This window comes from Engraulis encrasicolus, chromosome 22 (genome assembly GCF_034702125.1).
Source record: "Engraulis encrasicolus isolate BLACKSEA-1 chromosome 22, IST_EnEncr_1.0, whole genome shotgun sequence".
In the NCBI taxonomy this organism is placed as follows: Eukaryota; Metazoa; Chordata; class Actinopteri; order Clupeiformes; family Engraulidae; genus Engraulis; species Engraulis encrasicolus.
In genome coordinates, this window is record NC_085878.1 from 18,136,061 (window position 1) to 18,149,820 (window position 13,760).

Sequence of the window (13,760 nt, forward strand, 5' to 3'; positions counted from 1 at the left end):
AATTGATTGATCCATTATTTAGAATAGCATAAATATATACAGCATACCCACTTCCAAAAATGATAGAATATACAGTATACCCACTTCAAAAAAGTAGACTACACCGCTGTCTGCATGCAATGTTGATTTTTCAACAAAGAAATCGTGTTTGTCTAATACAAGAGTTAGACTATCCAAGATTGGGTGTGTAATTTCAGTGTGCCATCTGACAACCACACACAAAGTGTGTAATGATGGTTTTGAACAAAGAAATTGTGCTTGTTTCTAACTCAAGAATTACACTATCCAAGACGTGTGTGGGTTCATTAGAAGCTGTTCCTACAATGCCCAGGACTGGACTGTAAAGTCATGACAAGAGAGGTAAACACACAATCTTACCACTGACATGCAGAGTGGGAAATGATTCTCAACAAAGAAAATGTGTTTTTCTCACAGTGTATTCAACAAGTGAAGTGGCTTGAAGTGGAAGCTTGAAACCACAACAGGTTCAATGTTTTCTGTTTTTTTTTCACGCCACCACACCTGTCACCAGACTCTCTCCCTCTTTGGTTCTCTCCTCTTTATCTCACTTCAACCTACGAGCCATCCCACCCACCTCTAGCCCTCTTTTGCTAATATGAGAAGGCTTTGAAGACACACAGACAGTCAGTCTGTTACCCTCTGCCTCTGCATTGGGGAAAGGAGGGAGAGACAGGTAGGCAGGGCGACAGACAAGACTGTTGCTGTGGTGGCGCTGGGTGTCTTTTGAAGTCAGCCCTAATGAGCTGTCTCCGCCCAGGGGGAAGGGGGGTTAGTGAGTGGGGTGAGGGGTGGTGGTGATGAGGTTGGAGGGCTTGAGGCACACTTGCTCACCTTTTTCCCTTGCGCTGATGTGCCCTGTTGCTAATGCGGTGACAACCCCTCCTTTTATCTTTCATTAAAACATGGCCTCTTCTGCTAACAAACTGACAATGTAGAAAAACCACACATGCAGAGACACACTGTTGGTTTTTTTGTACACACACACACACACGCATGCACGGGTGCACACATGCACCCCCACACCCACACCCACACACACACACACACACACACACACACACACACACACACACACACACACACACACACACACACACACGCACACTCTCTCTCTCTCATAATTCCACCTGGGGCAGGCAGCCGTGGTCATCCCCTGCATTACTGAAGGTCAGGAAGGCTGATTAGTGAATATTGCAGCCCTCTTATGGCTGCTTTTGGTGATTAGATATTAATTACCGTGATGAGGACGTGAAAGCTCTTTGGCTCTCTGCTGGAGGCTGGCTGGTGGATTTCCTGACAGCCCTGGCTGAGCCTCCCGCAGTCTCGCTCATTAACCCAGTAAGGCATGGCCCTTGTGATAAATTAGCTGTTACCAGAATGGCAATGACCAAGTTGTAATGTACAGTATTACCATTATATCATCATATTACCATAGTGGTGGTGTGGTAGTTACGTTTTTTTGTGACTATCACAGCGCTCCACTAGTGGATCGGCGAACATTAAGGGGGCTACCCAACCACTTCATCCGATTCTCTAGATTGAGCTTCCACAATGGCGGATATATTCCTAGTATAGCAGAGCATATAGGATAGGTATGCAAGTGTCGCAAAAGCGTCACTGACCCACCATATCAATTATGGACATACAACAAACATTTGCAGTTACTGTCACTGTCATTTCTGTCACACTTGGCATCTTAATCATACAACGCAGCGTGCAAGCGAATGCATCAATGATGACCTACAAAGACTGCTGTATCAATGACACCACTATCATTTGTACTGAGGAAACTCGACTATCGTTACCAGTTATTCTATTGTACATGTGTAGTGTAGCCTGGTGAACCAGCGCCACCCGCTGGACGGCAAAATGTTTTGTCTACGGGTGGGTCTGGCCTCGCATAATGATTCAATGAAGCCAGAATGCCATGAATCTGGCAAACCAATTACAACGCAAAGATGTGTTTTGAATCAAAGCGGGCATGGTTTTGAGGGAAGGTTGTTCTCATCAACAATCTTCGGATGTATTATGCATCGAGGCCAGACTAAATTAGACATCCACATTTAGTCTGGTTTATCAGGCTATGTGTAGTGTGCAACAAAGTCAAAGGTCTTCAAGACATGCATCATTTAGAAAATTCTCTTGTTAAACACCAATGCACCAATGGATACTGGTGGAACAACAGCTCCAATGAGAAAGAGTCTTTCAACCAATCTCTCTCTCTGTCTCTGTCTCTCTCTCTCTCTCTCTCTCTCTCTCTCTCTCTCTCTCTCTCTCTCTCTCTCTCTCTCTCTCTCCCTGTGTAAATTTGTGAAAATTAGATGCTCCACTTGGACCCAACAACGGACTAGGCCGCTCCCACTATTGTTTCTGATTTTGCGCCGACTTACACATGAACGCCTGCAGCTGTGTGATGAAGGGGAGAGGAGAGGAGAGGAGAGGAGAGGGGAGGAGGAGAGGAGATGAGAGGACAGGGGAGAGGAGAGGAGAAGAGAAGAGAAGAGAAGAGAGGAGATGAGGGGAGAGGAGAGGAGAGGAGAGGAGTGGAAAGGAGAGGAGAGGAGAGGAGAGGAGAGGACAGAGGAGAGGAGAGGACAGAGGAGAGGAGAAGAGAAGAGAAGAGAGGAGAGGAGAGGAGAGGAGAGGAGAGGAGAGGAGTAGGTATATCAGTACGCTCCTTAGTGACTCCCAGCCCCCTGGGAGGTAGGAAAACACTCGCCTACGGCTCTGTCTCCGCATCTCTCAGAGGCTCGAGCTGACAGCCTGGGTGGGAGGAGGGAGGAAGAAAGGGAGACAGGAACAGAGGGAAAGGGGAGAGAGAGAGAGAGAGAGAGAGAGAGAGACAGAGAGAGAGAGAGAGACAGAGATAGAAAGAGAGAGACAGAGAGAGAGAGAGCGAGAGACAGAGAGAGAGAGAGAGAGAGAGAGAGAGAGATGGAGAGAGAGAGAGAGAAACTGAAACAGAGAGGGAGAGGGAGAGAGGAACAGAGACAGGCAGACAGACAGTGAGTGAGAAAGAAGAGAGAGAGCAAGAGAGAGAGAGAGACATGGAATGAGAAGGAAAAATGGAGAGAGGCGTGAGGCGAGATAGATAGGGAGGAAAGGAGGAGAGGAGAGGAAAAGGGAAAGAGAGAGAGGGGGAGAGGGAGGAAGAGACAGAGAGGGGAGTGGGAGGAAGAGAGAGAGAGAGCAGGTGCAGGAGGCTGGGATGCAAATGTGTAAGGGGTGGGCTGCTGCTGGTGGAGGGGGGGGTGGGCTGTGCAAGGCAGAAAATCTGCACGATAAGGGATCAGGGCCAAATCTTACCATGTGCTTCAGATACATGGCTCTAAACAACTATGTCGTCCACATATCTCCTTCTCTCCTTTCTTCCATCCATTCCTCCTTCCTTCCTTCCCTCCTTCTCTCTCTCTCCCGCATCCCTCCTTACTCTGATTATCGTTTGACCCTTCCACCACCCCTCCTCTCTCTACACGCCACTGCTCTTTGAATTATTGATCGGTAACACGTTTTTCCCTTGAAGCTATATCTGTAAGTTATGCAGAGGGGCTGCTATTCCCCCCATTAAAATACCACCTGCACACCGAATGGACTGAATGAAATACACATTTTCCACACTAAAATGTTGAATTCATAGCGTCTATTATTCTTTTGCCTGATAAGCTTATATCAAAATGATGCCTGCCCAGGGCAAGCGTGACAAACCGTCTCTCTGTCTTGTGAGCTTCTGTTATGTCTGTCTCAGCTTAACTGTTTCTAAACTGAGCATGAATGAATCAGTTGTTTTATGGAAATTGGTATTAATAAATGGCGATAATGTCGTGTCAAACATAAAGCTGTCTAGCCTAAATATACAGATGGCATTATTGACAGAAATGTAAATGAATGATTTTGCCTGATTTTCACCAAGTAGAAAAATCAGTAGCTGAAGGGGTCAAATATGGCACCGCTATACGTCTGCCAGAACCACAGGCTCATGGACTTGAAGAGCCAGTTCAAGAGGCAGGCTGGACTATGCTGGGATTGTGTGTGTGTGTGTGTGTGTGTGTGTGTGTGTGTGTGTGTGTGTGTGTGTGTGTGTGTGTGTGTGTGTGTGTGTGTGTGTGTGTGTGTGTGTGTGTGTGTTTGCGTGTGTGTTTGCGTGTGTGTTTGCGTGTGTGTTTGCGTGCGTGCGTGCGTGCGTGCGTGCGTGCGTGTGTTGCGTACAGTATATGTGGGTCTGTGGTGTAGTGACTGTATCCTTCCATTTTAGTATAATGAGATGTGGATGGAGAAAAAGCAGGAATGGGCTTTGTAACATTAACATGGCTGACGCACAATTATTTTAGCAGCCATAGCTCCAATTGGGAGTTGTTCTGCAGTTTCAAACTAACAATAAATGTCATGAAGGAGTCATGAGTCATTTCATCATCATCAGTAACGTGGCCTAAATGATGTACAGTAATAGGCCAATAATGATGCAAATGGGCTCACAGGAAAAAAGACGACCCAACATGAAGAGTAGTAAAGGATTCATGAGGAGGTCACAAACAACCGCCCCCAGCCCTGTGTGTGTGTGTGTGTGTGTGTGTGTGTGTGTGTGTGTGTGTGTGTGTGTGTGTGTGTGTGTGTGTGTGTGTGTGTGTGTGTGTGTGTGTGTTTGTGTGCGTGCGTGCGTGCGTGCGTGCGTGCGTGCGTGCGTGCATGCGTGCGTGCGTGCGTGCGTGCGTGCGTGCGTGCGTGCTTGCGTGTTTGTGTGCGCGTGCGTGTGTGGTAGCAGGCCAAGACATAAATCCACAAAACACATACTGTACAGTGTTCTTTAGCCCAAGCCAGGGGGCACCTCGCTCACATGGCAATCTCAGCACTCAGTTATCAGCTACTGTTAACTAATCCTTTTCCAGCCCTACCCCACCTTTCTCTACTCAGGTTCCGCCCCCCCGTAATGACGCCTTGACACCTTCGGCTCTGCTACACTTGCTCAGGAAAAGAGCTTGTTCAGGTACAATCTGAATTCCCCCCTGGCAGGGGAACTCCACCTACTTTGTCAGGAATCAATCAAACTTTGAGCATCTCCAACGGTCCTGGGTGGCAGTGAAGTGGTTTAAGCAGGGACATTCTATTGGGACTAAGAAAATGTTTGGTTTAATAATTATATAAATCCCCTTAACCTTCGGGGCTATTTTTGAGTTTTTTTTTTAGGTTTTGCACAATGTCTACTTAAATGGTTCCTGTTCCTGCATACTTTGACCTATCATGAAGTGGCTGGTACCATTTGAAAGAAGAGACACTGTAGAATCCACAGGAAGTGACAGGAACATGTTGTGATGTACTTGCCAAGGACTTACAGGGGTTTGAACGTCTTTTCTTCTGACAGGCGGATTTAGAAACTCTTGGAAATTACTACATTTCAGCAGTTTAGCTGATATATTTGGCCTTGGAAACACATTTGATACTTACTCACAGGTCTACAGAAGCTGTTTGTCAAAGGGGATCTTGTTACAGCTATATATGACCTTTCTCAAGACAATTATGTGTGCATATGCACATGCGTTGTGCCATATGTTTTATTGTAGACCTTTTGATTAGTCAAAATGCACCCCACAAATAAGGTCTCATTGTTCAAGAACAGTTTGAGCTAGAAGCCTCATGATGGTCTCAAATGAAAGGTTACCACTTGAGGTGTTCTACAGTCATGACTTAGAACTTGGACTTAGTTGGATATGCCTTTTGGGTAGTATTACAGAGGTGTTACTGTACAGTGCTGTACAGTACTGTGCACTATGTACAGTAAAACATGGGAAGAAAGGGGCATTCTTGAGCAGATTTGAGATTCCTCTGTCCCTGGGTGTAACACAGAAGAGCTATATGACTCATTTGAAAACGTGGACCCAAGACTATCATTCAGTCTTTGAATGGAGTTTCTAGCTCTTGCTTTGAGGGAGCTGCAGTCATTCAAAGCAAATGAGCCAACACAAAGCTGCATAAAACAGGACCTGCCTACTTCTCTTCTAAGGCTTGTCTTTCAGGGTAGGAATGTCACAGAGCCACTCCAGTGGTGCCCATGTAATCAGCAGGGTCTGGGGATCATGTGGAATACCATTGATCATATGAAATATATTGAAGTGTAGGCAAAAACAGCACAATTCTTGAGAAAAAAAACATGATCGTTTTTTCCACAATAAAGTGGTTTAGTTTGAGTGGAGTTGTACAACTTCTGGTTGAAATAGAGTAAAAAAGAATACACTTTCATAAACCTTGGATTGTAACAGACATTTTGAGACCATGATGATAAGGATATGTTCATGTTTGGATGTCCACTCATCCTAGGAAGGTAGGGAGACATCAGGCGGGGGGTGCTTTGGGGTTCAAATTTGAAAGGTGACATTGTGTAATAAATTGATAATAATGCACATGAAATATGTTCAAATCCCTTTATAGTAGTGCTAGGTGTGTTCCTGAGGTTCTAAGCTTTCCAATGATATATAATGTTCCTGGGTTTATTACACCACCTGGATTTTAAACAATTGCGGAATGAAGATCAAGTTGAAGTTCAAAGTCATTCTGGTCGCCCCCGGGTCGCCTTACAGCCAAGGGGTTCTTTGGCTAAGCCTTTTCTGCCTTGGACCAGTAGCAAACCAAGGGAGGTGGGTCAACCATGAAGTTTAAGAACGTTAGCTGTCATGCTCTTGGTCTGACCAAGTCTCGAAGAGATTTGAAAGTCATGATAATCAGGCTAATCTTTCTCTGCTTCCTGTCTCCCTCTACTGTCCCTCCCATCCAAATAAAGGCAAAGGCCCAAAAATACTTAAAAGAACAAATACATCATCCATAATTGTGAACTGTAATAATGAGCTCGCTGCTACACTAGCAACTCTCAAAACACTTCTCTCTTGAGCACGAGTTTGACAAGTAGCCTACTCTTGTTCAACTACAGCTAATCAAAAGGAAACATGCGACTGCGTGTGGGCTCCCAGCCTGTACGGTCCCCAAGGAATTACATCCCACTACAATAGTGACAATGAAATCTTCAGACCAAGACATGAGGCTGAGAAATGGGGATTTTTACTAATGCACTGAACCTTGAACGGACTACAAGTGTTGCCTCAGCTGGAGCTGGTGATGGCGGCGGGTGCTAGCACAGAGCTCTGTGCCTTGGCCAATGAACACAGGCCCTGGCTCTTCTGCCTTGTCTTGTCTTGTCTGTGCCCTGGCTGTGTGTTCAGAGGGCCCGGGGAGATAATGGTGGCCTTGTGTGACAGGAGCCTTTGGTCTCGGCAGCGCCACAGTGACAAGAGAGAGCTTCTCTGCTGCTGGACACAATCACGCTTTTGAGGCCCCTGGGCCGAGAGACGAAGCACGGGGGAGAGAGAGAGACAGACAGATAGAGAGAGACAGAGAGAGAGAGACAGAGAGAGAGAACGGGGAGAGAGAGAGAGAGAGAGAGAGAGAGAGAGAGAGAGAGAGAGAGAGAGAGAGAGAGAGAGAGAGAGAGAGAGAGAGAGATAGAGATAGAGAGAGACAGACAGAGTCACTCTCAGTGCTATTTGTCCAGCAGGTTTTTTGGATGCACCAATTTTTTTTTTTTCGCTCCTCGAATGACTCACCCCTCAGGAGATTGACCAATTTGAGGAGAGAACATTGTATCCCTGGCTGGCCATGACAAACATGTACCAGATACGCCATGTCACCGAGAGGACAAACGAGAAGAGGATAGATGCTTGGATGGCCAAAGGACTAGATCATGACCATGACATGACTGGACAGGGAGAAGTTACCGAGTGGAATGTCTGCATATAGTAGTTTATTAGTTCCATAATCTTCTCAGCTGATGTTATAGGGTTGAATGAGTGTCCCTTCCAGACCCGTAAATAATGAAGTTGACATATGACGTCCTTTGCTGCCACAGTTGCAGGTGTGTGTGTGTGTGTGTGTGTGTGTGTGTGTGTGTGTGTGTGTGTGTGTGTGTGTGTGTGTGTGTGTGTGTGTGTGTGTGTGTGTGTGTGTGTGTGTGTGTGTGTGTGTGTGTGTGTGTGTTCATACCGAAAATCATAAAACAATACGACGTCTACGTTCAGAAATAAATCTCCCACAAAATGCCGGCAACATGTTTAAGCACAGAAAACCCTGGAGTGCTGTGGGCTATCAATCATCGACAAATACAATATGAGACATCGTTGTGGTCCAGCTCCATTTCAACAACCTTTACTCAGCCCCCTATTCAAACCACACAGAAAATAAAGGTTCCTCAAAGGACCTACAGTTTGCCAATGAGGAGGAACCCCTTAAAGTTATCCCAGGAACATAAAAGCCGTCCAAGGAACCTTTAGGTGACAAATCCGTTCTCGACACCACTTTGTCCTTACCAATGCTGCCCATACCCATCACCAACATCTCATTGCCCAACCACACTGCCAACAGTAAAACCCATCATGCTCCCACCATTACAAGGTCCATCCCCTCATACTAATTTAATTCATAAAGAGAGCAGCAGAATTGAGGAATGACTATCGATGGGAAAGGTGAATTATGTTGGAGGTTCAAACATGCATGTGATTTCATTCAATCAGTAATGTTCAGCCGTGACGTGTAATCTGCTCATACGTAATGTGTCCTTGTTCCCACCCCTCCCTCGTCCCCCCTTTGTTGATGGGTCTGATGACCAATGTTGTCTGATGACATCACCTTGTCCATGAAGACTCTAACATAACATGGACGGAAATGTGAAGCGGAAGTTTACATATGGCAAGGCCATGATGCTACACATTCCCCATCATTACACCAAGCAACCTCCCAACAACCCCAAATTCCTGGAAACCACAGTGTACTCACGTCTTCGCTCGGTGACGTGCAGAAAGCTGGAGTTGTGCCCCAGGAGCAGGCTCCCCTCCTCTCCCCCAGCGTGGTGGTGCGGGTGCTGGGGAGGCTCTTTGGACAGCTCCCCTGAGCAGGAGGGCTTCAGCAGTTTTTGGATGTCTTTGTTTGGCTCTGTTGGTGGGATGAAGAGGAAGTGTCAAGTGATATACTGTACTCCACTGGCATGTGTCTCTGTGTTTTCTGTCACAGCTACGACCATCACAAATCTAGCCAGCTCAATCCTCAGCCTGAAATAACTGAAGCCATAGGCTCTAACGGCCACAGTCTGCCAGAGGCGCAAAGTGGAAAATGGCTGAAGGTTTACAAGGAAATATGTAGTCTGTCATGGGCTGTATAGCTGAACTAATCTTTAATGTGTTTCCTTCCCCACGATTTTATCAATCTTCCACACACATGCCTTAGTTACAACCATCTATTCTGATGTAATTGTCATAGGCCTGGTCTCAACAGCTGTTTTTCAACCCTGTTCTGACCCATTGTCTACAAAAAGGGAAATTAGCAAGCTAAAGAGATAGACAAACAGATATCTCATTGTCCCTGTCTGCATAACACGAGGGACAGTACCAGCTATACATTATTGATGTACTGTATGGATTGTTGTGTGTTCACTGAGGACCATATGGTGCCTTCCCGTGAAAGTCTTTCTTCTCCTTTGCATTCCGTTTGGATAGAGGACATTTTTTGCAGTTGTAGTATGTGCCTCTCTGAAGATTATGCAAAGTAATATCGGTGACGTTTTTTTCTTCCAGCATTGCACAGGCTCACAGGCACTAATGAACACACACACACACACACACACACACACACACACACACACACACACACACACACACACACACACACACGCACACGCACACGCACACGCACACGCACACAAACACACACACACACACACACACACAAACATTTTACTGTAAAACATGAAGCATGATTTAAACTTACACATTGTACTGTCCTTGTTGTCTGACACTTGTAAGTTCAAATAGTAAACTTGCTCAACTTACAAAAGTCAGGCAGCACGCACACTAACTTTTGTAAGTTTAAACCATACTTTATGTTTTACAGGGCACATACACACACACACATGCACGCGCACACACACACACACACACACACACACACACACACACACACACACACACACACACACACAGACACACACACACACATGCACGCACGCACGCACGCACGCACACACACATACACACACACACACACTCTCTCTCTCTCTCTCTCTCTCTCTCTCTCTCTCTCTCTCTCTCTCTCTCTCTCTCTCTCTCTCTCTCAAACAAATGCCAGGTCTAAAATGGGCTACATTACAGACTGCTACAATGAAGTCCAGCAAAGCATTGTTTTGAGAAATTTAGAGGATCACGCTATGTAGCTGTTGAGGCGCAACTATAACTTAATGTCATGCTTGAGGCATTCCACAGGCGGGTGTTGTCTACGGATGTCTTTGTTTATGTTGAGGTAAGAGACTTGGGTCATAGGGTCTTCCCCAGAATAGACTTAATTTGCTGACGTCAGTTTGAAACCACACTATAAAACTGCCTGCAGACATTTTAGTTTTTCAAAAGTAGCTCTGTAGCTTTTGGAGCTTTGTAGCATCTTTCATAAGGTATTTCATTCTGATTACAGTAATATCATTCATTGGACATCTACACGTATACTTAAAAAAAAAAAAAAATTGGGGGGGTCTTTTTCGACTTTATTTTTTTTGGGGGGGTCGGCAAAGGACTTGGGAATCAAACCCGGGTCAGCCGCATTGCAGGCGAGTTCATTGCCTTTCCACTGCTCAGTACTTTTTATAAATTAGCAAGAACTTAGATGAAAGGGCAAATTTCATTAATTAATAAAATAATTAATTAATTAATTAAATTAATCAGCCAGCACATCACACATTCCTAAAGGTCTCCACAACACTTTCAAAATGAGATCAAAGATAGTCTCTGAACCTAGAAGCGCACAGGATGAAATCTATTAGTGTGTTTTTATATGGGGAGACGAGTCAACTGATTGATGTGAATTGGAAGAGGCTGGACGGGTCTGGGGCTGGGTGCTGTTTATCTGGTCAGATTTGGCAACCATGGGTTGCAGAGATACAGAGAACAGCTGGTTCAGCTATTACACAGGGCCATGATTTTGGAGTCGAACCAACTGCATGTGATGTGATTGTTGCCTTGCCCTCAGCTGTGATCAATAGCGTAATAATAAAGGGCCTGTGAAAAGCCAGACTGGACAGATTCCCGGCCTTTATCAACTGCTCAAACATTCACTGTGTAAACATGGACACGTAAAGATCACAGTGTCCTTTTTTCTCACAAAACCAGGCATGTTTTTTCCAGAGATAAACAGGAGAGAGTGCGAGAGAGAGAGAGAGATTTCATTCCATTCCGGTGTAAGGTGTAAAGAGAGAGAGAGAGAGAGAGAGAGAGAGAGAGAGAGAGATTTCATTCCCGTGTCAGTGCCATGCGAACAGATGCGTGCGTGTATCAATATCAATTTTCGCATTGTCTTAAATTTGATGTGTGACGCCCTTTAAATGCAATGTGTACATAGTGAATACAAAGGAGGGTTCAGGCGCGGAGGGTAGCCTACACTGACTACACAGCTGACTGTGGAAGTATTGATCTGTTTATTGGGCAGCAATCAAAACAGGAGAATGAAGAAGCAGGGCCTGCTTGCTCCTCCAATCAACAGTGCAGTTATGGATGACTGTACATTGATGAAGCTTTATGCACTATGTATTATGCACTTCACACCCAGTCTGTTGTGCTGGTCCAGGAGCAAATGATTGCACGACATTCTAGCACGTTTGTTGGCTATAGGTTTGGAAACACATTAAACACACCCAAAATGTACAATGATACAGGAACAATGTTTGACCTGATCAAACTAGTGTTACTGTACTAAATGTTTCCGCGTATGATCGCAATACAATACTTGTTAAGGGTTTTGGTTTTAACATTTGTTGCATGTTCACGTCAAACAATATAATAAGTGTTCATCTTCATCAATTTCAATCTACCCTTGTGACTTGCTGAAGTATGTTAACCAATCAGGAATGCACAGTACTGAGTACACTACACTTCAGAATCTCTCATTTTTTCCTAGCTGTCACATGAAAAACTCTCAAGAGCTATGAGTATCACATTATCAGTCTTTCAAATTTGACGGCCTGTTAAGTATGAAGAAGGGAAATCGGGCACATTGAACTAAGGGTCAAGCCTCAACCTTGCCAGAGTTCTGCAAGAAGTATTTCTGACTGGGAAACAGATAAGATGTGCGTGCATGGGGCATGATTGCATGCCACTCTGAAGTACGATTGATAGATGGTTATGACAGGCACGCACACAAACACTGAGTTCAACTTCCAGAGACTTTCCTTTCAGGCCAGCGCACGCACCACCAAAGTCCCTACTAGTTTGCTTGCGGCATCTCTCTCTCTCTCTCTCTCTCTCTCTCTCTCTCTCTCTCTCTCTCTCTCTCTCTCTGAATCAGCCCTTTCTGGTCAGGACCATCACAGTAATTGCATTTACCATCGTGCCTTTCTACAAACTTAACATCTCTGCTCAATAAAATCAATGGCAGTCTCGCAGGCAGAAGCAACAGCAATTTGTAGTTAGCCTGCCTCTGTGACAAACACTTGTGTTGGCTTAATGACCTGGGGGTGTGTTTCTCAAAAGTGTAGTTGTTAGCCAGTTAGCAACTTGAGTGGTTGCCAATGGGAAATTGTATTGCAAACAATAAAGTAGGTAATGTAGTGAGCAACTATGGTTTTGAGAAATGCACCCCTGCTTTGCATGGGGAAGGGGACAGCTACTTTAGCCTACCTGGAGATGATCATATCTTAAGGACGTGTCTTGGACATGGTTTTCAATGGCATAAATATATGACGGCTGGCTGGGACAAATGTGTGACATCAAAGCCATGACTAAAATGCATCCTTCTTTTTATACAGCAAACAGATTACTCTTGTACTTCCTCCTGCACACATGTGCTCTCCTTAATCTGCCTTCCCAGGCTTATCTTTGTCCAACACAAGTTTCACAAAGACACGGAATGACCATGTCACAACTACTGTAAGTCTCACTGTCCAACACAATTCTAACCCCTAACATGTCAAAATCAACCTTGCCCTTTACATTGTATGATTGGAATTGTATCTAATGAAATGTATGACGGAAGTCAAATTTAAAAGTGTAAAAAGAAAATTGAGCTCCTTGCATGAAATTCATCCACCATCTTGAGACCACAGACACAAATAATAAAAAAGCTGACAGGTTGCACAATATTAACTCCAAATAAAATGTCAAAATAAATCCATGCACCTTCTTGTGACCAAAGCCATAAATATACAGACACAATAAAAATGACACTATGAAACAGTTGCCAGGTTGCAGGGTATAGATAGCGAATGGTGAGTGGTGAGTGTCGGCTGCTTGCTTACCTGGGCTGCCTGCCCCTCCCTGTGCCTCCATCCAGACGAGCGAGATGAGAGCGCTGTGTCGCTCGCTAGAGCAGCAGCATGGGAGTGGAGGAACAACGCACACAGATGGGAGAGAAGGAGAAAAAAATATAGGGAGGGAGGGAGAGAGAGAAATACAGAGAGGGAGAGAAGGGGAGACAGAGAGAGAGAGAAAGTGTGTGAGTGTCTTGTTTGTCTCTGTGTGAGTGTATGTGTAAGGATCAACTCCCCCTAGCTTCCCTTCCTCTCCCCTCCTCCTCCTCTTCACAGCGAAGTGTAGGTCCACACACAGAGCACAACTGTCCCCGTTTCCTTTTGGTTTGGTGTTATGTTGTGTTTTTCCGCCTTGCCTCACTGGCTGATGATCCCTTACAGTCACTCCTCCTTCATGCAATCTACCTCAACATGCTGCGCT

At 45.2% G+C, this 13,760-nt stretch overlaps 1 protein-coding gene across 1 annotated transcript in view; it reads right to left on the minus strand.

Annotated features, from left to right (window-relative positions):
- The window catches only part of LOC134439137 (dysbindin domain-containing protein 1-like), a 30,742-nt gene extending 17,323 nt beyond the window's left edge, over positions 1–13,419 (minus strand). Inside the window, exons 1-2 of the mRNA XM_063188993.1 lie at positions 13,328–13,419; positions 8,833–8,988 (exon numbers count right to left, since the gene is read on the minus strand). Of these exons, the coding sequence (XP_063045063.1) occupies positions 8,833–8,988; positions 13,328–13,358 (187 nt within the window). The 5' untranslated portion in view covers positions 13,359–13,419. The remainder of the gene's footprint in view (positions 1–8,832; positions 8,989–13,327) is intronic.
- Between the last annotated feature and the right edge of the window lie 341 nt (positions 13,420–13,760).